Source organism: Otolemur garnettii, unplaced genomic scaffold (genome assembly GCF_000181295.1).
Source record: "Otolemur garnettii isolate 467f Iridium unplaced genomic scaffold, OtoGar3 scaffold00151, whole genome shotgun sequence".
In the NCBI taxonomy this organism is placed as follows: domain Eukaryota; kingdom Metazoa; phylum Chordata; class Mammalia; order Primates; family Galagidae; genus Otolemur; species Otolemur garnettii.
Window position 1 is genome coordinate 1,042,228 of NW_003852546.1, and position 16,609 is coordinate 1,058,836.

General features: G+C 55.9%; 4 protein-coding genes across 7 annotated transcripts in view; all 4 read left to right on the forward strand.

Annotated features, from left to right (window-relative positions):
- Positions 1 to 4,824, forward strand: part of SLC12A4 (solute carrier family 12 member 4) — a 25,062-nt gene extending 20,238 nt beyond the window's left edge. For all 3 annotated transcript variants that reach the window (XM_003799372.2, XM_012811108.2, XM_023518900.1), the window contains exons 14-24: positions 1,107 to 1,205; positions 1,438 to 1,557; positions 1,774 to 1,878; positions 2,129 to 2,297; positions 2,539 to 2,734; positions 2,841 to 3,010; positions 3,102 to 3,233; positions 3,313 to 3,420; positions 3,614 to 3,798; positions 3,938 to 4,071; positions 4,256 to 4,824. In XM_003799372.2, the coding sequence (XP_003799420.1) occupies positions 1,107 to 1,205; positions 1,438 to 1,557; positions 1,774 to 1,878; positions 2,129 to 2,297; positions 2,539 to 2,734; positions 2,841 to 3,010; positions 3,102 to 3,233; positions 3,313 to 3,420; positions 3,614 to 3,798; positions 3,938 to 4,071; positions 4,256 to 4,347 (1,510 nt within the window). In that variant the 3' untranslated portion in view covers positions 4,348 to 4,824. The remainder of the gene's footprint in view (positions 1 to 1,106; positions 1,206 to 1,437; positions 1,558 to 1,773; positions 1,879 to 2,128; positions 2,298 to 2,538; positions 2,735 to 2,840; positions 3,011 to 3,101; positions 3,234 to 3,312; positions 3,421 to 3,613; positions 3,799 to 3,937; positions 4,072 to 4,255) is intronic.
- LCAT (lecithin-cholesterol acyltransferase) lies at positions 4,375 to 8,216 on the forward strand. 2 transcript variants are annotated; one of them, XM_003799375.3, is made up of 6 exons: positions 4,375 to 5,207; positions 5,896 to 6,052; positions 6,131 to 6,246; positions 6,326 to 6,421; positions 6,506 to 6,730; positions 7,620 to 8,216. In XM_003799375.3, exons 1-6 carry the CDS (start codon positions 5,045 to 5,047, stop codon positions 8,192 to 8,194), a joined length of 1,332 nt encoding a protein of 443 aa, XP_003799423.1. In that variant the 5' UTR covers positions 4,375 to 5,044; the 3' UTR covers positions 8,195 to 8,216. The 2 variants fall into 2 exon arrangements, with proteins under 2 accessions (XP_003799423.1, XP_023374669.1); XM_023518901.1 differs by having other exon boundaries at positions 5,112 to 5,207; positions 5,525 to 6,052.
- A 1,482-nt stretch (positions 8,217 to 9,698) lies between these two features.
- Positions 9,699 to 12,207, forward strand: PSMB10 (proteasome subunit beta 10). Its single transcript, XM_003799376.3, has 8 exons — positions 9,699 to 9,945; positions 10,144 to 10,231; positions 10,318 to 10,415; positions 10,533 to 10,673; positions 10,930 to 11,045; positions 11,137 to 11,195; positions 11,797 to 11,948; positions 12,034 to 12,207. Exons 1-8 carry the CDS (start codon positions 9,890 to 9,892, stop codon positions 12,143 to 12,145), a joined length of 822 nt encoding a protein of 273 aa, XP_003799424.1. The 5' UTR covers positions 9,699 to 9,889; the 3' UTR covers positions 12,146 to 12,207.
- Positions 12,208 to 14,157: 1,950 nt separating this feature from the next.
- Positions 14,158 to 16,193, forward strand: CTRL (chymotrypsin like). Its single transcript, XM_023518918.1, has 7 exons — positions 14,158 to 14,209; positions 14,492 to 14,667; positions 14,759 to 14,838; positions 14,944 to 15,025; positions 15,189 to 15,369; positions 15,457 to 15,590; positions 15,670 to 16,193. Exons 1-7 carry the CDS (start codon positions 14,158 to 14,160, stop codon positions 15,829 to 15,831), a joined length of 867 nt encoding a protein of 288 aa, XP_023374686.1. The 3' UTR covers positions 15,832 to 16,193.
- Positions 16,194 to 16,609: the final 416 nt, after the last annotated feature.

The following is a 16,609-nucleotide window of genomic DNA, read 5'->3' on the forward strand; positions in this document are numbered from 1 at the left end:
AAAAAAAAAAAAAAAGAGAGAATTGCCTAAGCCTGAGAGCTGAAGGGTTGCTGTGAGCTGTGATGCCACGGCACTCTACCAAGGGCAACAAAGTGAGACTGTCTCTAAAAAAAAAAAGTTCTGGAATTAGCTGGGCAAATAAGTGTTCCAAGGCCTTGCAGGCAGTGGTCAACATGTGGTAAATCCCATGGCCCCTGAGGCAGAGCTTGTTTGGTTGCTGTATCACCTCTGCCTACGTCGGGGTCCTCGAACTCCCTGCTCCAGAGCTGGTGCTCCTCTTCCTTGTGTGAGGTTGTGATGGTGCCCCCTTCTCTCCCTCAGCCCCCGGACCTGCCAAGATCCCTTTTCCCCATGCTGCCTCTGTCCCACTTACAGCCATACCTATGCTCTTTTGACCTGCCCAACACACCTGTCTCTCACATAAGTGCATACCTGAAACTGTTCTTGCCACTTTTGTCTTGGGTGATGCTCCATCTCCCCCCACACCAGAGCGGGTATCTCAACCTTTATTACGTAGCTCTAGCTGACATTCCCATGCCCTGCCCCAGGGGTCCTCCTGCTGCCATCTGCTCTTCCTCTTTTGCCAGCTGCAGGTAGAGGTTGGTACCTCCTTCCTTAGCCCTCTGCTCCTCGCCTGCCTTCTCAGAGGACTTACACAGCTGGTCTTGTACCCAGATTTGCACACCCCTGCAGCATCTCCCAAGTGTCTGATTTGGTACATTGAAATGTCCTGCTCATCTTCTCCTGACCTGCTCCTCTTCCGCACTTTCATGACAGTCCCTCATGGAGCTGGTGCCCCAGTCAGAGATCTGAGTATGTGTTGATGACTCCAGACACAGCACTTCCTGCCACTCCTAGCTCCATCGTCTTCCAGCTCTCTCCCTGCTCTTCCCATCTCTCTTTTAACCTGGCCCTAAGATGCCTTCTCTGTAGTGGTCCCACCTGCCTCAGGCTGTGGAAGTGTAGGGGAGGTACTTCCAGGTTGAGAAGACCTGGCTGAGCCTATGCAGGGCAGGGCCATGGTGAGTCTCTGGTCTAGGACCAACCTGATACCAGGCCCCTGGCTGTCAGGGAGGTCTGTGTGCCAACTACCTCCCTGTGTGCAGGTTCTTTCTTATGTGCTACCTATTTGTGAACCTGGCCTGTGCTGTGCAGACACTCCTGAGGACCCCCAACTGGAGGCCTCGGTTCAAATACTATCACTGGTGAGTACCCACTGGACCTCTGAGCCAAGTCCTCTGACACAGGAGCCCCATTGTATATGAGGTTTGGGTTTCTTGGGCAGTCCTGGGTGAAACACTGTGGGACGGGAGGTTGCAGGGCCTGGGGTTGACCTGTTTGTCCTACCCAGCATATGACCTTGGACTACCAGGGCATGGGCTAGGCTGTGGGCCCTCCTGGTCTTGCCCTGATTCTGCACCCCTCCCTCTGGCCCAGGGCGCTGTCCTTCCTGGGCATGAGCCTCTGCCTCGCGCTTATGTTTGTCTCCTCCTGGTACTATGCTCTGGTGGCCATGCTTATTGCAGGCATGATCTATAAGTACATCGAGTACCAAGGGTGAGTTAAGGGCTGCCTCCTAGCCTATGCAGATGGGGTGGTCAGAATGCTGGGTTGGTGGGGAGATATGCCATCTTTTGCTAGCCAGCATGGATCCCAGGAATAGGAGGCTGTAAAGCTCAGGGCTCCCAGGGGTGGCATGGGGGATTTCACCTTCACACAGACAGAAACCCATGGATGAGACTAGGACCTCATCAGCTGTGGTGGCATCTGCAGGGCTGAGAAGGAGTGGGGTGATGGGATCCGAGGGCTTTCCCTGAGCGCAGCCCGCTATGCCCTGTTGCGGCTAGAAGAGGGGCCTCCTCACACAAAGAACTGGAGGTGAGTTCACACTCAGACTCTGGCAAGGGCCATCCCAAGGTTCTTAGTGTGTGAGAGGGGCAAGAAGTGCCCTCTCCCTAGTCCAAGTTTCCCATTCTCAGGCTGCCAGGAGCACCCTCCTGCTTGCTGAGCCATTGGGCCCATGCTACCCAAACCTGTGGGGGTGGTGATCTGAGAAGGAAAGAGGAGAAGGGGCTCCCTGGAGAACCTGGCCCTGGTCTCAGGCTGCCTTCCCATCTGGTCACTGCAGGCCTCAGCTACTGGTGCTGCTGAAGCTAGATGAGGACCTTCATGTGAAGTACCCACGGCTCCTCACCTTTGCTTCTCAGCTAAAGGCCGGCAAGGGCCTGACAATTGTTGGCTCCGTCATCCAAGGCAGCTTCTTGGAGAGCTATGGCGAGGCACAGGCCGCTGAGCAGGTGCCCACTACAGGGGGTGGGAAGCTGAGCCGGACCAGAGCGGCCTTGGCTGCAGCTGCACATAGTGAAGGGGACCAATCCTAGCCATCTTGGCCAGCCAGGAGTATTTAGCTGTCTTATCTTGAATATGTGTTGTCTGGGTGGGCAGCTTTTCCCTGTACCCTCCCCCATTCCCAAGTAGTTTTGTGCCTTGGCACCTTAAGAGGAACCTTGCCTTCTGACCCTGGTGTGTTCCCTACAGACAATCAAGAACATGATGGAGATTGAGAAAGTGAAAGGCTTCTGCCAGGTAGTGGTGGCCAGCAAGGTGCGTGAGGGGCTGGCTCACCTCATCCAGTCTTGTGGCCTGGGTGGCATGAGGCACAACTCCGTGGTGCTGGGCTGGCCCTATGGCTGGCGACAGAGTGAAGACCCACGTGCCTGGAAGACCTTTATTGGTATATGAGGGGCTGGTGCCTGGGCTGGGCCAAGGGCAAGGAGTTTAGTGAGGTGGCAGAGGCCAAAGGGCACAAACTGGTGGTCAGCAGTGTCTCTTACCACCAGACACTGTACGCTGTACTACAGCTGCCCACCTGGCCCTGCTCGTGCCCAAGAACATCGCCTTTTACCCCAGCAACCATGAGCGCTACCTGGAGGGTCACATCGATGTGTGGTGGATTGTGCATGATGGTGGCATGCTCATGCTCTTGCCTTTCCTGCTGCGCCAGCATAAGGTGGGCCGGGTGGGTGGGCACAGGTCAGAGAGGCTGGGCCCTCAGTGGGGCAGATATGACTGACCCACCCACCTACTCTGGTTTGCCACAGGTTTGGAGGAAGTGCCGGATGCGCATCTTCACAGTGGCCCAGATGGACGACAACAGCATCCAGATGAAAAAAGATCTGGCCATCTTTCTGTACCATCTACGCCTTGAGGCAGAGGTGGAGGTGGTGGAGATGGTGAGCCACCTGCCCTGCCCTAGCCCCGTGGGTGCTGTGTCCCATGCAGCCTGGTCCTCACAGTCTACTCTCTCCCCAGCATAACAGTGACATCTCTGCATATACCTATGAGCGGACACTGATGATGGAGCAGAGATCCCAGATGCTGCGGCAGATGAGGCTGACCAAGACTGAGCAGGAGCGAGAAGTCAGTGGCTTTTCTGGGTGCAGGCTAGGGGAAGGGGAGTACAGGGTCAGGCCTTTGGAGACACCAAGGGGAAGGGGGTATCAGAATGACTCACCCCAGCCCCACCCAAGCTGTTGCTAATTTCTCTGAGGGCCAGTAAGGGCTGTCTTCCTTTTCCCAAGGCACCAAGGCTACCTCCTATGATTGTCCTTAGGCCCAATTAGTGAAGGACCGGCATTCAGCCCTTCGGCTAGAGAGCCTGTACTCAGATGAGGAAGATGAGTCTGCAGCAGGCACTGAAAAGATTCAGATGACATGGACCCGGGACAAGTACATGACTGAGCCCTGGGACCCCAGCCGTGCCCCTGACAACTTCCGAGAGCTGGTGCATATTAAGCCGTGAGTGCAGCAAGAACAGGCCCAACCACACTGGTTCTGGGGCAGGGGTGGGATGGGGTAGACAAGCTGTGTGGGTGGGCCAGGCCACCTTCTTGCAGCCTGGTTCACCATGACCTGGGATTGGCTGCATTACCTGCAGGGACCAGTCCAATGTGCGGCGCATGCACACTGCTGTGAAGCTCAATGAAGTCATTGTCACACGTTCCCACGATGCCCGCCTGGTCCTGCTGAACATGCCTGGCCCACCCAAGAACAGTGAGGGGGATGAGAACTGTATCCCTTTGTGGAGAATCAGGCAGTGGGGAGGTGGACCTCATGTGAGGTCGGACCAGAAGCTGCTCTCCCTGGGTGCCCCTGAGTGCAGGTTACCCAGGTTGCCCTAGCTCCAATTGACGGGGCGTACTACGCTGGTTGCCCTTGGGTTCTGGTGCTGCCTCCTTGACCTGATACCCTGCAGACATGGAGTTCCTTGAGGTGCTGACTGAGGGCCTTGAGCGGGTGCTGTTGGTGCGTGGTGGTGGCCGAGAAGTCATCACCATCTACTCCTGAGCCCAGTGTAGTCTTGTGGCCTGGAGTGGAAGTGTCCAGGGTAACAGTCCCTCTTAGTATCTACCTTCTGGCCCTGCTTGCCTGGCTGTGCCCTGGACCCAGCTTTGCTAGATCTCCTTGGAAACTGGGCCCGGGCAGGGCAGCAGAAATGGATCTGAGGTCCTTTGGGACCCTGGGAGGTTTGGGGACTTCCCATCCAACATAGGCCTGCCCTGGCTGGAGAAGACTGGTGGGGGCTGACGTAGGGCTTGAAGGCAGCCGGCCCAGCCCAGAAGTGCTATTTATTGGGTATTTATTGTTCAGATGTCACCACTGGAAAAGAGGCGAAGGGTAGAAGGGACGGGTCCAGCCCAGCCAGCCTGCAGGAAGACCTGGCTTGAGCTATTGTGGGCAGGGACCCCTTCCCAGCCAAGCCAAATGGAGCTGGCTGTAAGCTGAGGCCTGACTTTTTCAATAAAACATTGTGTACTTCTGGGCCTCCTGCTGCCCCAGCTCTGTTTCCCTTGGCGGCAAGGGAAGAAGGCGGAACTGAACTCAGGCCCAGAGCTGGCTGCTCCCAAGGCTGTGCCCTTTCCGGTAATTTCTGGCCACCCCCATGGGCCAGGCTGTCCCTCCCACTGGCCCTGGAGCCCCTCCCCCCCACAGCAGATAAGCCCAGCACAGGACTGCTTGCCTAGCAGCAGGCGCTAGGGCTGGGATGGGGCCACCCGGCTCCCTGTGGCAGTGGGGACTGCTGGTGGGACTGCTGGTGGGGCTGCTGCTTCCCCCTGCTGCCCCATTCTGGCTCCTCAATGTGCTCTTCCCCCCGCACACCACGCCCAAGGCTGAGCTCAGTAACCACACACGGCCTGTCATCCTCGGTAAGCCCCCGCCAGGCCCCTGGCGCACCAGGCCAGACCTGGGGAAGCCTGGGCCCCAGCCCCTGGTAACAGATCAGGATAAGGTCCTTCTGTCCTTGCCTTAGCCCAGATACCTCCCCTAGTGTGGGGAGGGGCTAAAGGCTTGTCCAGCAGAGAAATTACTCTCTTCTTCCACCACACTGTTCCTGAGTCACTGAGTTATCTGCTCCATGAGGGTGGACTGAGGGATGAGGTGTGCCTGAGGTCTTGACCAGGGCATTACAAGCTGCAGTCAGCCACAATGGACCCTGGGCCAAACCCCACCACGCCTTCCTCAGTCCCCATCCCATCAAGGACAAGATGCCCAGCCCAGGACAGGAGGGGCTCATCAAGGCCTGCCCCCACCTCCCCATACCTATTTACTCTCACTTTGGACTTTGGCAATAATGGAGAGCCAGGCTGGGTGTTTGATTTGCAGAAGCAAGGGTCAGTGACCTTGGCCCCATCACCTTTCCTTTCTGTGGGAAGCTTGGGCTTTGGGATACTGGGAGGGACCACAAAGGGAGGTGTGGTCAGGATGTGTCCTTTGTAGCTGGGGGTTGAGGGTGATGGACGGGTGGGGCTGGACACTCCAGCATCTGGGGGTGAGACCGGTCAGGGACTATGGGGGTGGATCTGAGGAGTCCAGAGTGAGAGCTGGTGCTCGCAGTGCCTGGCTGCCTGGGGAATCAGCTAGAAGCCAAGCTGGATAAACCGGATGTGGTGAACTGGATGTGCTACCGCAAGACTGAGGACTTCTTCACCATCTGGCTGGATCTCAATATGTTTCTGCCACTCGGGGTGGACTGCTGGATTGATAACACCAGGTACGCCCAGTGTGCTCTGCTGCAGCCCCTACATGCTGCCCCTTGGCTGCTGGCTGCTGAATGTTGCACTGTCCCCAGGGTTATCTACAACCGAAGCTCTGGGCATGTGTCCAACGCCCCTGGTGTACAGATCCGCGTCCCTGGCTTTGGCAAAACCTACTCTGTTGAGTATCTGGACAGCAGCAAGCTAGCAGGTGGGTGTGCTAGGGGAGAGGGCAGAGACTCCAGCCAGGAGTCATGGCAGAACCCCCCAATGCTGCTGCTGTCCCACAGGTTACATGCACACACTGGTGCAGAATCTAGTCAACAATGGCTACGTGCGGGATGAGACAGTGCGAGCTGCCCCCTATGATTGGCGGCTAGAGCCCAGTGAGTATCTCTGTGGATGACAAGCAGGGGTGGGACAGGTGGCCTTTGACTCCAATTGCCCTGCCCCTGTCCACATCCCTGCAGGCCAGCAGGAGGAGTACTACCGGAAGCTGGCAGGGCTGGTGGAAGAGATGCACGCTGCTTACAGGAAGCCTGTCTTCCTCATCGGGCACAGCCTTGGCTGCTTGCACTTGCTCTATTTCCTGCTGCGCCAGCCCCAGGCCTGGAAGGACCGCTTCATTGATGGCTTCATCTCTCTTGGGGCTCCCTGGGGTGGCTCTGTCAAGCCCATGCTGGTCTTGGCCTCAGGTCAGCAAGCCTCCTACCACTTATATCCTGGAGTGGGGGTAGAATGAAGCTGGTCATGGACCTGCCTCCACTGTAGCTTCTGCTCACAATGGCCCCTACCATTCCTGGGGCATGCCACTGCCACCAGTCCCCCAGAGCAATGACCCTGGCCTGGGCCATCAGGGTGACTCCTTCTAGAGTCTGTGTCAGTGATGACAAAGGGAAGGCTAACACAGACAGTGAACCCCAGCAATCTGATTCAAGGTTTGTTCCTTGAGGCCCAGATCCAGCCAACCCAGCTTCAGCTGCCTTCTGCTCCCAGAAACCCCTTTCCCCAGGGATCTGCTTTACTGAGGATAGATTCACCAAACCTAGGCCCGGCCCTAGGAGCCCCTGCTACCCTTCCATGGGGTGTGGCACCAGGGACCCAGCACTGACACAGCTCCTACATATTAAGCATCTACCGTATGCTAGGCATAGCCACCTCAGCCTTCCCCCTAGGGGCTAGCTCATAGCCTGGTGAGGAAAACATTCATCAGATTACATTAGCAAAGTCCAACACAGACACCATCTCATTGCATCCTTCCCTGAACACAACTCTGACCCTAGCAGTACAGGCCACTGTGCTGATTGACAGATGCCTGGGGAGAACAGCCAGCACCACCCCCACTGTTCACACATCCCTCTTCAGGAAGCCTACAACTCTGCTGTACAGAGATGCCATTAGGGCTTCACATTTAATAAGCTCTCATTGAGCACCTGCTAAATACCAGGCCTATTCAAGTAATGGCTTAGAGTCCATGTCTGGATTAGGCAGAGACAAGATGAGCGCCCAGCTTACTTTGAGAGCAAGTTGTGGGCCAGGGGTAGCCAGACCTGGCTCCCTGTCCCACCTGCTCCATATCCACAGGTGACAACCAGGGCATCCCAATCATGTCCAGCATCAAGCTGAGAGAGGAGCAGCGCATAACGACCACTTCACCCTGGATGTTTCCCTCTCGCATTGCGTGGCCCGAGGACCATGTGTTTATTTCCACACCTACCTTCAACTACACAAGCCGTGACTTCCAGCGCTTCTTTGCAGACTTGCGCTTTGAGGAAGGCTGGTATATGTGGCTGCAGTCACGTGACCTGCTGGCAGGCCTCCCAGCACCTGGTGTGGAAGTGTACTGTCTTTACGGAGTGGGCCTGCCTACACCCCACACCTACATTTATGACGATGGCTTCCCTTACACGGACCCTGTGGGTATGCTCTATGAAGATGGTGATGACACAGTGGCCACACACAGCACTGAGCTCTGTGGTCTCTGGCAAGGCCGCCAGCCACAGGCTGTGCATCTGTTGCCCCTGCATGGGCTACAGCACCTCAACATGGTCTTCAGCAACCAGACACTGGAACACATCAATTCCATCCTGTTGGGTGCCTACCGCCAGGATTCCCCTGGATCCCTCAATGCCAGCCCAGAGCCTTTGTCTCCTGAATAAAGACCTGTCTTTGCTGCTGTAAGCCCTGATGTGTCTTGTGGGATGAGGGGGAGACACTAGAGTCCCCACACCTGCTTTCACACATCACCAGCCACAGACTCAGTGCTCTGTGGAACATGAGGCAAGATGAGCTCTGTAAGGTTTGAGTTTGAACTGGCTACTCTGAGAAATGCATCTCCCCACTCTGCTGGGTGAGCTATTTAGGCAGCTATGTTGTTAGTGCCTCTGCTGGTGCGGAACAGAGCCAGATGCACCCTTGGCTGTGTGATTGGGGCGCAGGGAGGGGAAGATCCCAGTTGTCCCAGATACCAAAAGGGGAGGTGAGACAGCCTTTTGAGTACTGGTGAGTGACAGAGGCACAAGACTTTAGAATTTGTGAGTAAGATCATTTCATAATTGTTAATGAAGCTAAGTGCTCTGAGACAGTTTAGGGAGCACCAAGAGATTGAGCCTTGTGAATCACAGGAAGCTTCCCAGAGTGGCGCCTCCACTGTGGTCAGAAGGTTAAGAGAAGTAACATGGGCCACTGTAAAGATTTGGCTTTGAGCCTAAGAGCAGTGTGCAGCTGCCGAAGGGTTTTAACCAAGGAAAGAATGTGACTAGATTTCCAATCTAGAAAGAACCCCTCTCTGCAGGGCACAGTGTAGCCTGGGATAGAAAGTGTGGGGTAACCAGGGAGGCCAGTGCAAATCCAAAGTAGGAGAGAATGTTAAGACCGGCACTGTAGGAGAAAGATGTGTACAGATAGATACAAACCGAGAAGTGAAATAAGGCTTGGCCATGAGTAGACCCCGCATACCTCTAGGCCCCTAAATGGACCGCCAAGGTGCTCCCCTTTTTTTTTATTGGACACAGTGTCTCTCACTCTGTCACCCCAGGTAGAGTGCTGTAGCATCATAGCTCACAGCCACTTCAAACTCCTGGATTCAAGAGCTCCTCTTATTCAGCCTCTGGAGTAGCTGGGACTACAGGGACCTGTCACAATACTTGGCTAGTTTTTCTATTTTTAGTAGAGATGGGGTCTCACTCTTGCTCATGCTGGTCTTGAACTTGTGAGCTCAAGCAACCCACATGTCTTGGCCTCCCAGAGTGCTAGGATTACAGGCCATGGTGCCCCACTTGAAAGAGGGAAGACGGCACCTAAGGCAAGGAAAGTGGAAGGACCTTTATCCTTGTGGCTGAGGGAGTGAGGTTCCCAGGAGAAGACTAAGGCACTAAGAGGCAAAAGTTGGAAGAAGGGTGACAAAGGACAAAAGTGTGCCATGCTTGATGCTGTTGGGAGTCTAGTAGCAATTCACTGACCTGGCCAAACCATCTGACAGCTTTAAGGCAATTAGGATTGGAGGTTAGAATTGTGGATGGGGTAAGGGGGGGGGGGCTCAGACTGGAAGGGGTAGGAGGAGCTGAACAAGAACAGAAGGAGGGTGTGTCCCTCTGTCTGACCCAGCATGCAGGGCCTAGCAAGGAACATCAATCACCCTTTTCCCAATTTGCTCTGGACCAGAGGTGAAGGTGAAAGTGAAAGAAAAGCTGCGAAAGCGGCCAGCACCTTTGAGGAAGGGTGAAGGCGAAAGTGAAAGCAGGAAGAAAGGACGTGGAGCCCTGCAAAGGCTGAATCGGAGGACTTTTTTGCTCCCCTCAGGCCTCTTCGTCTGACCTGACCCCCGACCCCTTATTGGCCCTGCCAGCCAGGACATGCTGAAGCTAGCGATGGAGCCCCGAGGGGGCTTCTCCTTCGAGAATTGTCAGAGGTGAAGGGGGGAGGGTTAATTTCGAGCTGCATACGCTTGGACTTGGGCCTTTTTCCGGAGTGTGGGTGAGAGAGTATGTTGGGCGACCTGGGTTCCAGGTTTACCCCAGGAGATGAGGGAAACCGTGACCAGGTTGGGGGATACTATCGCAAGAGTCTCAGAAGCAGAACTGAAAGCTGGGCACCCCTCCTTTTCCAGAAATGCATCACTGGAACGCGTCCTCCCGGGACTTAGGGTCCCTCATGCACGCAAGACCGGGACTACCATCGCGGGCCTTGTGTTCCGAGTGAGTACGGGAAGGGACCGTGGGGCTAGAGGGATGGCCAGGGGTATCGGGCTGGCACTGAGGCAGTGGCCCCTTCTCCTCTCCAGGACGGGGTCATCCTGGGTGCCGATACGCGGGCCACTAACGATTCGGTCGTGGCGGACAAAAACTGCGAGAAGATCCACTTCATCGCCCCTAAAATCTAGTGAGAATCCCCTAGCCCCAGCCTCAGTCCCTCACGCAAAAAAGAACCGCCCTCTCGTTCCCACCCAGTCCCTGCACATCCTAGCCCTGCCCACACCGATGCTCCCTTTGCCCTCAGCTGCTGTGGGGCTGGAGTGGCCGCGGACGCCGAGATGACCACACGGATGGTAGCATCCAACATGGAGCTACACGCGTTGTCCACGGGTCGCGAGCCCCGCGTAGCTACGGTCACCCGCATTCTGCGCCAGACGCTTTTCCGGTGCAGGCATATGCAGACCTTGGGAGGGGCCATTGTGGGGCGGGCGGGGTTGAAAGGAGGCTGGAGGGAGAAAGGCGGAGCTGCGATGTGCGGGTAAACAGGAAGAGGCAAGCCTAAGAGAAGCTGGGCAACAGGAAGAGGTGACGCCAGTCAGGGGCCCCAGGCCACAAGAAGGGGCGGGGCTTGGGCCGGGGGCGGAGTCTTAAAGGCGGAGCCTTGATCCCGCCTGCGTCTAACTTTGCCCACCCGGAATCAGGTACCAGGGCCATGTGGGTGCGTCGCTGATCGTCGGCGGCGTAGATCTGACCGGACCCCAACTCTATGGCGTGCACCCCCATGGGTCCTACAGCCGTCTTCCCTTCACAGCCCTTGGTGAGCGCTTCCAAACCCCTAGCTTCAGGTTTGTGCCCCAAATGGGATTGCCGCTGCCGCAGCTGACCTCAGGCGTCCCTCTGCCCTGCAGGATCTGGCCAGGGCGCGGCCCTGGCGGTGCTGGAGGATCGGTACCAGCCGAACATGACGGTGAGCAACCTTGGCCCTCACTACGTGCTCCCTGGTGGGTAGTGCACCAGTGGTCTGGGGGAGCTCAGAGAGACGTTGGCCCTGTATGGAGGTCGGAGAAGAGGTGACCACTGAGGGCTGGAGTGAGGGCGAACTGTGGTCCCAACAGAACACAGTCCTATACCAAAGTTTGGATGGCCAGAAAAAGTGGAAGCTCACAGAAGATGGTTTCAAGCCAAAGGAAGAGGGAAAGATTGGTGGGGTCCTGGTTTTGGTTTGGGGTGATGAAAGCGGGATGTATGTGGCTTCAAAAGTGGGTAAGACCTAGAGAGAGAAATGCAGTGGAGGCTTGGGACCCAACACTAGATTGGGTAGGTGGACAAGCTGCTGGAAGAGGGGCCACAAGTGTAGGCAACTCTGGGAAGTTTGTGAAGAGAGCAGTGGCAGAGAGAACACTAGGTCTTGGGAGAGAGGGAAGCAGAGATCCAGGAAGGGACTGCAATGAAGGAAAGGAGGTCAGGTGTGGTGAATAGTCTGGGCTTCAAGATTAACAAACTCCCCCAGACTAACCTGAGGTAACACCAGAGGATTCACCAGGCCTCACATACTTATTTCACTACAGCTGGAGGCTGCACAGGGACTGCTGGTAGAAGCCATCACTGCAGGGATCCTGGGTGACCTGGGCTCTGGGGGCAGTGTGGATGCATGTGTTATCACTGGGACTGGTGCCAAGATGCTGCGGACACTGAGCTCACCCACGGAGCCCATAAAGAGGTGAAAGCTGGGGAGATGAGGTTGCAGAAGGAGGGTGGGTCATGTAATGGGCCCAAGTTGAGCAGCTGTCCCTCCTCCCTCACAGGCCTGGCCAGTACCACTTTGTGCCTGGAACCACAGCTGTCCTGACCCATACAGTGAAGCCACTAGACTTGGAGCTACTGGAAGAAACTGTGCAAGCTATGGAGGTGGAGTAAAGTAGGCTGAGGCTCACAGCTTGGAACAAGGGGGAATAAACCCAGAAATACAAAAATCTAAACAGACAGCTGTGTCGTTCTTGGGTGGAATGGGGCAGGCAGCCAGCAGGGCTCTCTGATTGAGGTATGCCAGCAGGGGCTACTGCTCCAGTCCCTGGCCTTAAGAGGTTCCTTTCATTGGGCGGTACCTGTGGCTCAAAGGAGTAGGGTGCCAGCCCCATATGCCGGAGGTGGCAGGTTCAAACCCAGTCCTGGCCAAAAACTGCGAAAAAAAAAATAGGTTCTCTTCACCCATCTCAGACTTCTACCCTTCCAGAACCCCTGCCTTAGCTGTCATTGCAGGTGTGTGTGGGGCACTCCCGTCTAGTCTTACTCAAACCTTCCTTTTGACACCACACCCCATGGAGGCTCCCCTCTCACTTCCCCACCTTGCTTTCTAGTCAGCTGGTGACAGCTGTAAAGCCCAAAACCCCCCATGTACTGCCTCTCCCTAGAGCCTTTCTCTGGCTCCTCCATGACTCAGGACAAAGCCCACACCTCAGCCAGGGGTGGTGGCTCACACCTATAATCCAAGAGAACTCTGAGAGGCCAAGGCAGAAGGATCCCTTGAGCTCAGAGTTTTTTTTTTTTTTGAGACAGAGTCTCACTTTGTTGCCCTCAATAGAGTGCTGTAGCAATCCTAGCTCACAGAAACCTCAAACTCTTGGGCTCAAGTGATTCTCTTGCCTCAGCCTCCCAAGTAGCTGGGACTGTAGGTGCCCACCACAACACCCATCTATTTTTAGAGATGGGAGGGTTCTCACTCTTGCCCAGGCTGGTCTCGAACTCATGAGCTCAGGCAATCCACCCACCTCAGCCTCCCAAAGTGGTAGGATTACAGGCATGAGCCACCACGCCTGGCCTCAAGCTCAGAGGAATTACAGACCAGCCTGAGCAAGAGCAAGGGCCCATCTATTAAAAATAGAAAAATTAGCTGGGTGTTGTGGTGAGTGCCTGTAGTCCCAGCTACTCGGGAGCCTGAGGCAGGAGGATTGCTTTGAGCCCAAGAGTTCAACAGATTAAGATTCAGTCTCAAAAAGCAACCCCCGGCTCGGCGCCTATAGCTCAACCGGCTAAGGCGCCAGCCACGTACACCTAAGGTGGCGGGTTCGAATCCCCAGCCCGGACCCGCCAAACAACAACGACGGCTGCAACCAAAAAATAGCTGGGCGTTGTGGCGGGCGCCTGTGGTCCCAGCTACTTGGGAGGCGGAGGCAAGAGACTCGCTTGAGCCCAGGAGTTGGAGGTTGCTGTGAGCTGTAATGCCACGGCACTCTACCCAGGGGGAAAGCTTGAGGCTCTGTCTCAAAAAAAAAAAAAAAAAAAAAAAAAAAAGCAACCCCCAAAAGCCCACACCTCTCAGTCAGGCCCCTCATGGGCCCTATTGAGGGCTGAAGTGCTGAAAGAGGAGCTGCTGCTCAACTCCAAAGACAAGTTGGAGTTACCAGCACACCTCACCCCTGCAACTCCTTACCTGTGATCACTCAGATGATAAACCACACCTGGGCTGCTTACAGGAGGCTGGGCTCCTGTCTGCCCATGCTGGAGTGTTAGGGAGACTGATTCCAAGTTTTCTGGGCTGATGAGGGTCACAAGACTCACGTGGGGAGACCTGACACTTTTATCCAACAAGCCTTTGCTGAGCACCCACAGAGTACCCTGATAGCTTTGGGAGGCTCTCTGATCCCAGCCACCATCTGTCCTTGGTACCCAGTGCTTCAACTCTTGGAGTATGGGGTTCAGGCAGCCAATCAGAAGCCAGGCTTTGGGAGGTGGAGGTGGTGAGAGCCTCACACCTGGGTTTTGTCTGATAAGCCCAGGCCTATGTTGGGGGACCTTGGCCTAAAGACTTTCCTGAAGTATGGGAGGGGGCTGAGCCTACATAGCTGGTCTGGCCATAGGCCCAGAACTTTGGTTCAAGGACGAGAAGACCTATAAAGGCAGGCCCAGCTTTTGACCTCACACTTACCACAATGCTGCTGCTCAGTCTGACCCTTAGCCTGGTCTTTCTCGGCTCCTCCTGGGGTGAGTGGGCCAGGACTAGCCCCACTGAATAGCCCTGGGAGTACCCCTGCTCTCAGCACTAGCCCAGAGGCCCAGGCTGTCTGGAAAGAATGCAAGCGGACAGAGTGGGCAAAGGAAAAAGGAGAACCAAGGAACAGGGTCTAGGTTGGAGAGAGATGTGGAAGAATGGACAGGGCAAGGGGGCTGGTTGGGTGCGGATAACTGAGATAGTCATGGAGGTGCTCAGGGGGCACAGAAGGGAAGGGGTACTATTAAGCTCTCTTAATTTGGACTTCTCTGGAGGGCCCAGGGGAAGAAGGTGGGGAAAGGTAGGCTGGGGTGTGGAGAGCAGATCCTCACTAGCCCTATGGCCAGGTTGTGGCGTTCCTGCCATCAAACCAGCACTGAGCTTCAGCCAGAGGATTGTCAACGGGGAAAATGCAGTACCAGGCTCTTGGCCCTGGCAGGTGTCCCTGCAGGTATGCGTATCATAGGGATGGAGCAGGTCTGGGTGCTTCATACCTAGCCATGGGCTGAGTCCCCCGCCCCACCTCTCACCCCTGACCCTAGGATAGCAGTGGCTTCCATTTCTGTGGTGGCTCTCTAATCAGCCAGTCCTGGGTGGTCACTGCCGCCCACTGCAATGTCAGGTAAGCACCTGCACTCTAGCGCCCTGCCCCTGCCCACCTCCTTTCCCTGGATGCCCCTCCCTTGCTCTGCCCTCCCCAAGGCTGTCAACCCCACTTCCCCTACAGCCCTGGCCGCCACTTTGTCGTCCTGGGTGAGTATGACCGATCATCCAGTGCTGAGCCTGTGCAGGTTCTGTCCATCTCAAGGGTGAGTGCTGGGGCTGCAGGCATGGGAGGGAGATGGGCGGTGTAGGTGCATGGGCTCTGGGAATGAGAACTGAGGGCATGCCTTGGCCTCCCCACTCAGCACCCATTAGCCCTGGGTGCCTGTGCCCAGGGCAGCCCTACACAGCCTCTTCCTGGCCCGACAGGCCATCACACACCCCAACTGGAACCCCACCACTATGAACAATGACCTGACGCTACTGAAGCTCGCCTCACCAGCCCAGTACACCACACGCATCTCTCCAGTTTGCCTGGCATCCTCGAATGAGGTGCTGACTGCAGGCCTCACATGTGTTACCACTGGCTGGGGCCGTCTCAGTGGCGTGGGTAGGAAATTGGGCCAAAGATCTGGGTGGGAGGGTTGGGGTGGGGACAAGCATCCTGGGCTGGCGTTACCACCTTCTTGGCCCTCAGGCAATGTGACACCAGCACGTCTGCAGCAAGTGGCTCTGCCCCTGGTCACCGTCAATCAGTGCCAGCAGTATTGGGGCTCACGTATCACTGACTCCATGATCTGTGCAGGTGGCTCAGGTGCCTCCTCCTGCCAGGTGAGCACCAGCACCCTGTTCTGTGCACCATCCCATGGCACACCTCCCCAACACTGACTTCTTTCTTCTTCCCTTTCAGGGTGACTCTGGAGGCCCTCTTGTCTGCCAGAAGGGAAATACATGGGTGCTTATTGGTGTTGTGTCCTGGGGCACCAGTGATTGCAATGTGCGTGCACCTGCCATGTACACACGGGTCAGCAAGTTCAGCACCTGGATCAACCAGGTCATAGCCTACAACTGAGCCCACCATAGGGACCCTCCTCATCTCAATCTAATAAAGACCCCAGGCTCTGTCCTCTCATGTATTCTTGTCTATCTCTTGGCTTGGGGAAAGGAGAGACTGTTGAAGGTCCCTACTCCTACCCTGGACTTTGTCTTCTGGCATGGAAGGAGTGAGGAGTCAGGCTCTTCCTAGAGCAGCCATGCCCAGGTCAGGGCCCCCAACTCTCCTTCTCTGGGGCAACCCCTTCATGCTATAGCAAGGAGCCAGGGCTGCTGGAATGAATAGGCAGCCTTCCCTGGGGAGGGCAGCCTGTTTATTGGATACAGAGGATACATTTACAACTGAGTACACAAAATAAATAACTGCACATTCTTCATCCATGGTCCATGGCATCAAGACCCAGGCAGGCCTATCAAAGGCCCAAGTCTCCAAACTCCCTCTGTCCTACCCTTGGGACCAGGACTACCCTGGGCAAGTGAGGAAATATATCACCAGGGCTTCAGGCCCCCAGAGATACTTGGGGATTTGGGAAGTTCTGAGGCCATGGTATTTGGCTCTCCACTGCCTCCTACACAGGGAGCAGTGGGGACGGAAGGAGGGGAGTGTATAAGGCACAGTTGACTTGGCACAGAGTGGTCTCTTTGGTTTGGTTTCCCACTGGAGGTGGCACATGCAGATAGAGGGCCTGGCCCCAAGGTTGCTCACTGGGAAGAGCTGAGGAGGTCAAACCCCCTTTGCTGGCAGGGTCCCTGTCATCTAGCCAAGGCCAAAGCTGGGCCCTGGCCCCTTCCTACCC

Bases quoted from the DNA above. Each gene is read 5' to 3' on its own strand.
- LCAT (XM_003799375.3), top strand. From the start codon at position 5,045: ATGGGGCCACCCGGCTCCCTGTGGCAGTGGGGACTGCTGGTGGGACTG. The intron at 6,247-6,325 runs GTGGGTGTGCTA...GCTGTCCCACAG, and splicing joins GGACAGCAGCAAGCTAGCAG to GTTACATGCACACACTGGTG. The intron at 6,731-7,619 runs GTCAGCAAGCCT...CCATATCCACAG, and splicing joins CATGCTGGTCTTGGCCTCAG to GTGACAACCAGGGCATCCCA.
- PSMB10 (XM_003799376.3), top strand. From the start codon at position 9,890: ATGCTGAAGCTAGCGATGGAGCCCCGAGGGGGCTTCTCCTTCGAGAAT. The intron at 10,232-10,317 runs GTGAGTACGGGA...TCTCCTCTCCAG, and splicing joins TCGCGGGCCTTGTGTTCCGA to GACGGGGTCATCCTGGGTGC. The intron at 11,196-11,796 runs GTGAGCAACCTT...ATTTCACTACAG, and splicing joins GGTACCAGCCGAACATGACG to CTGGAGGCTGCACAGGGACT.
- CTRL (XM_023518918.1), top strand. From the start codon at position 14,158: ATGCTGCTGCTCAGTCTGACCCTTAGCCTGGTCTTTCTCGGCTCCTCC. The intron at 14,839-14,943 runs GTAAGCACCTGC...CTTCCCCTACAG, and splicing joins GCCGCCCACTGCAATGTCAG to CCCTGGCCGCCACTTTGTCG. The intron at 15,591-15,669 runs GTGAGCACCAGC...CTTCCCTTTCAG, and splicing joins CAGGTGCCTCCTCCTGCCAG to GGTGACTCTGGAGGCCCTCT.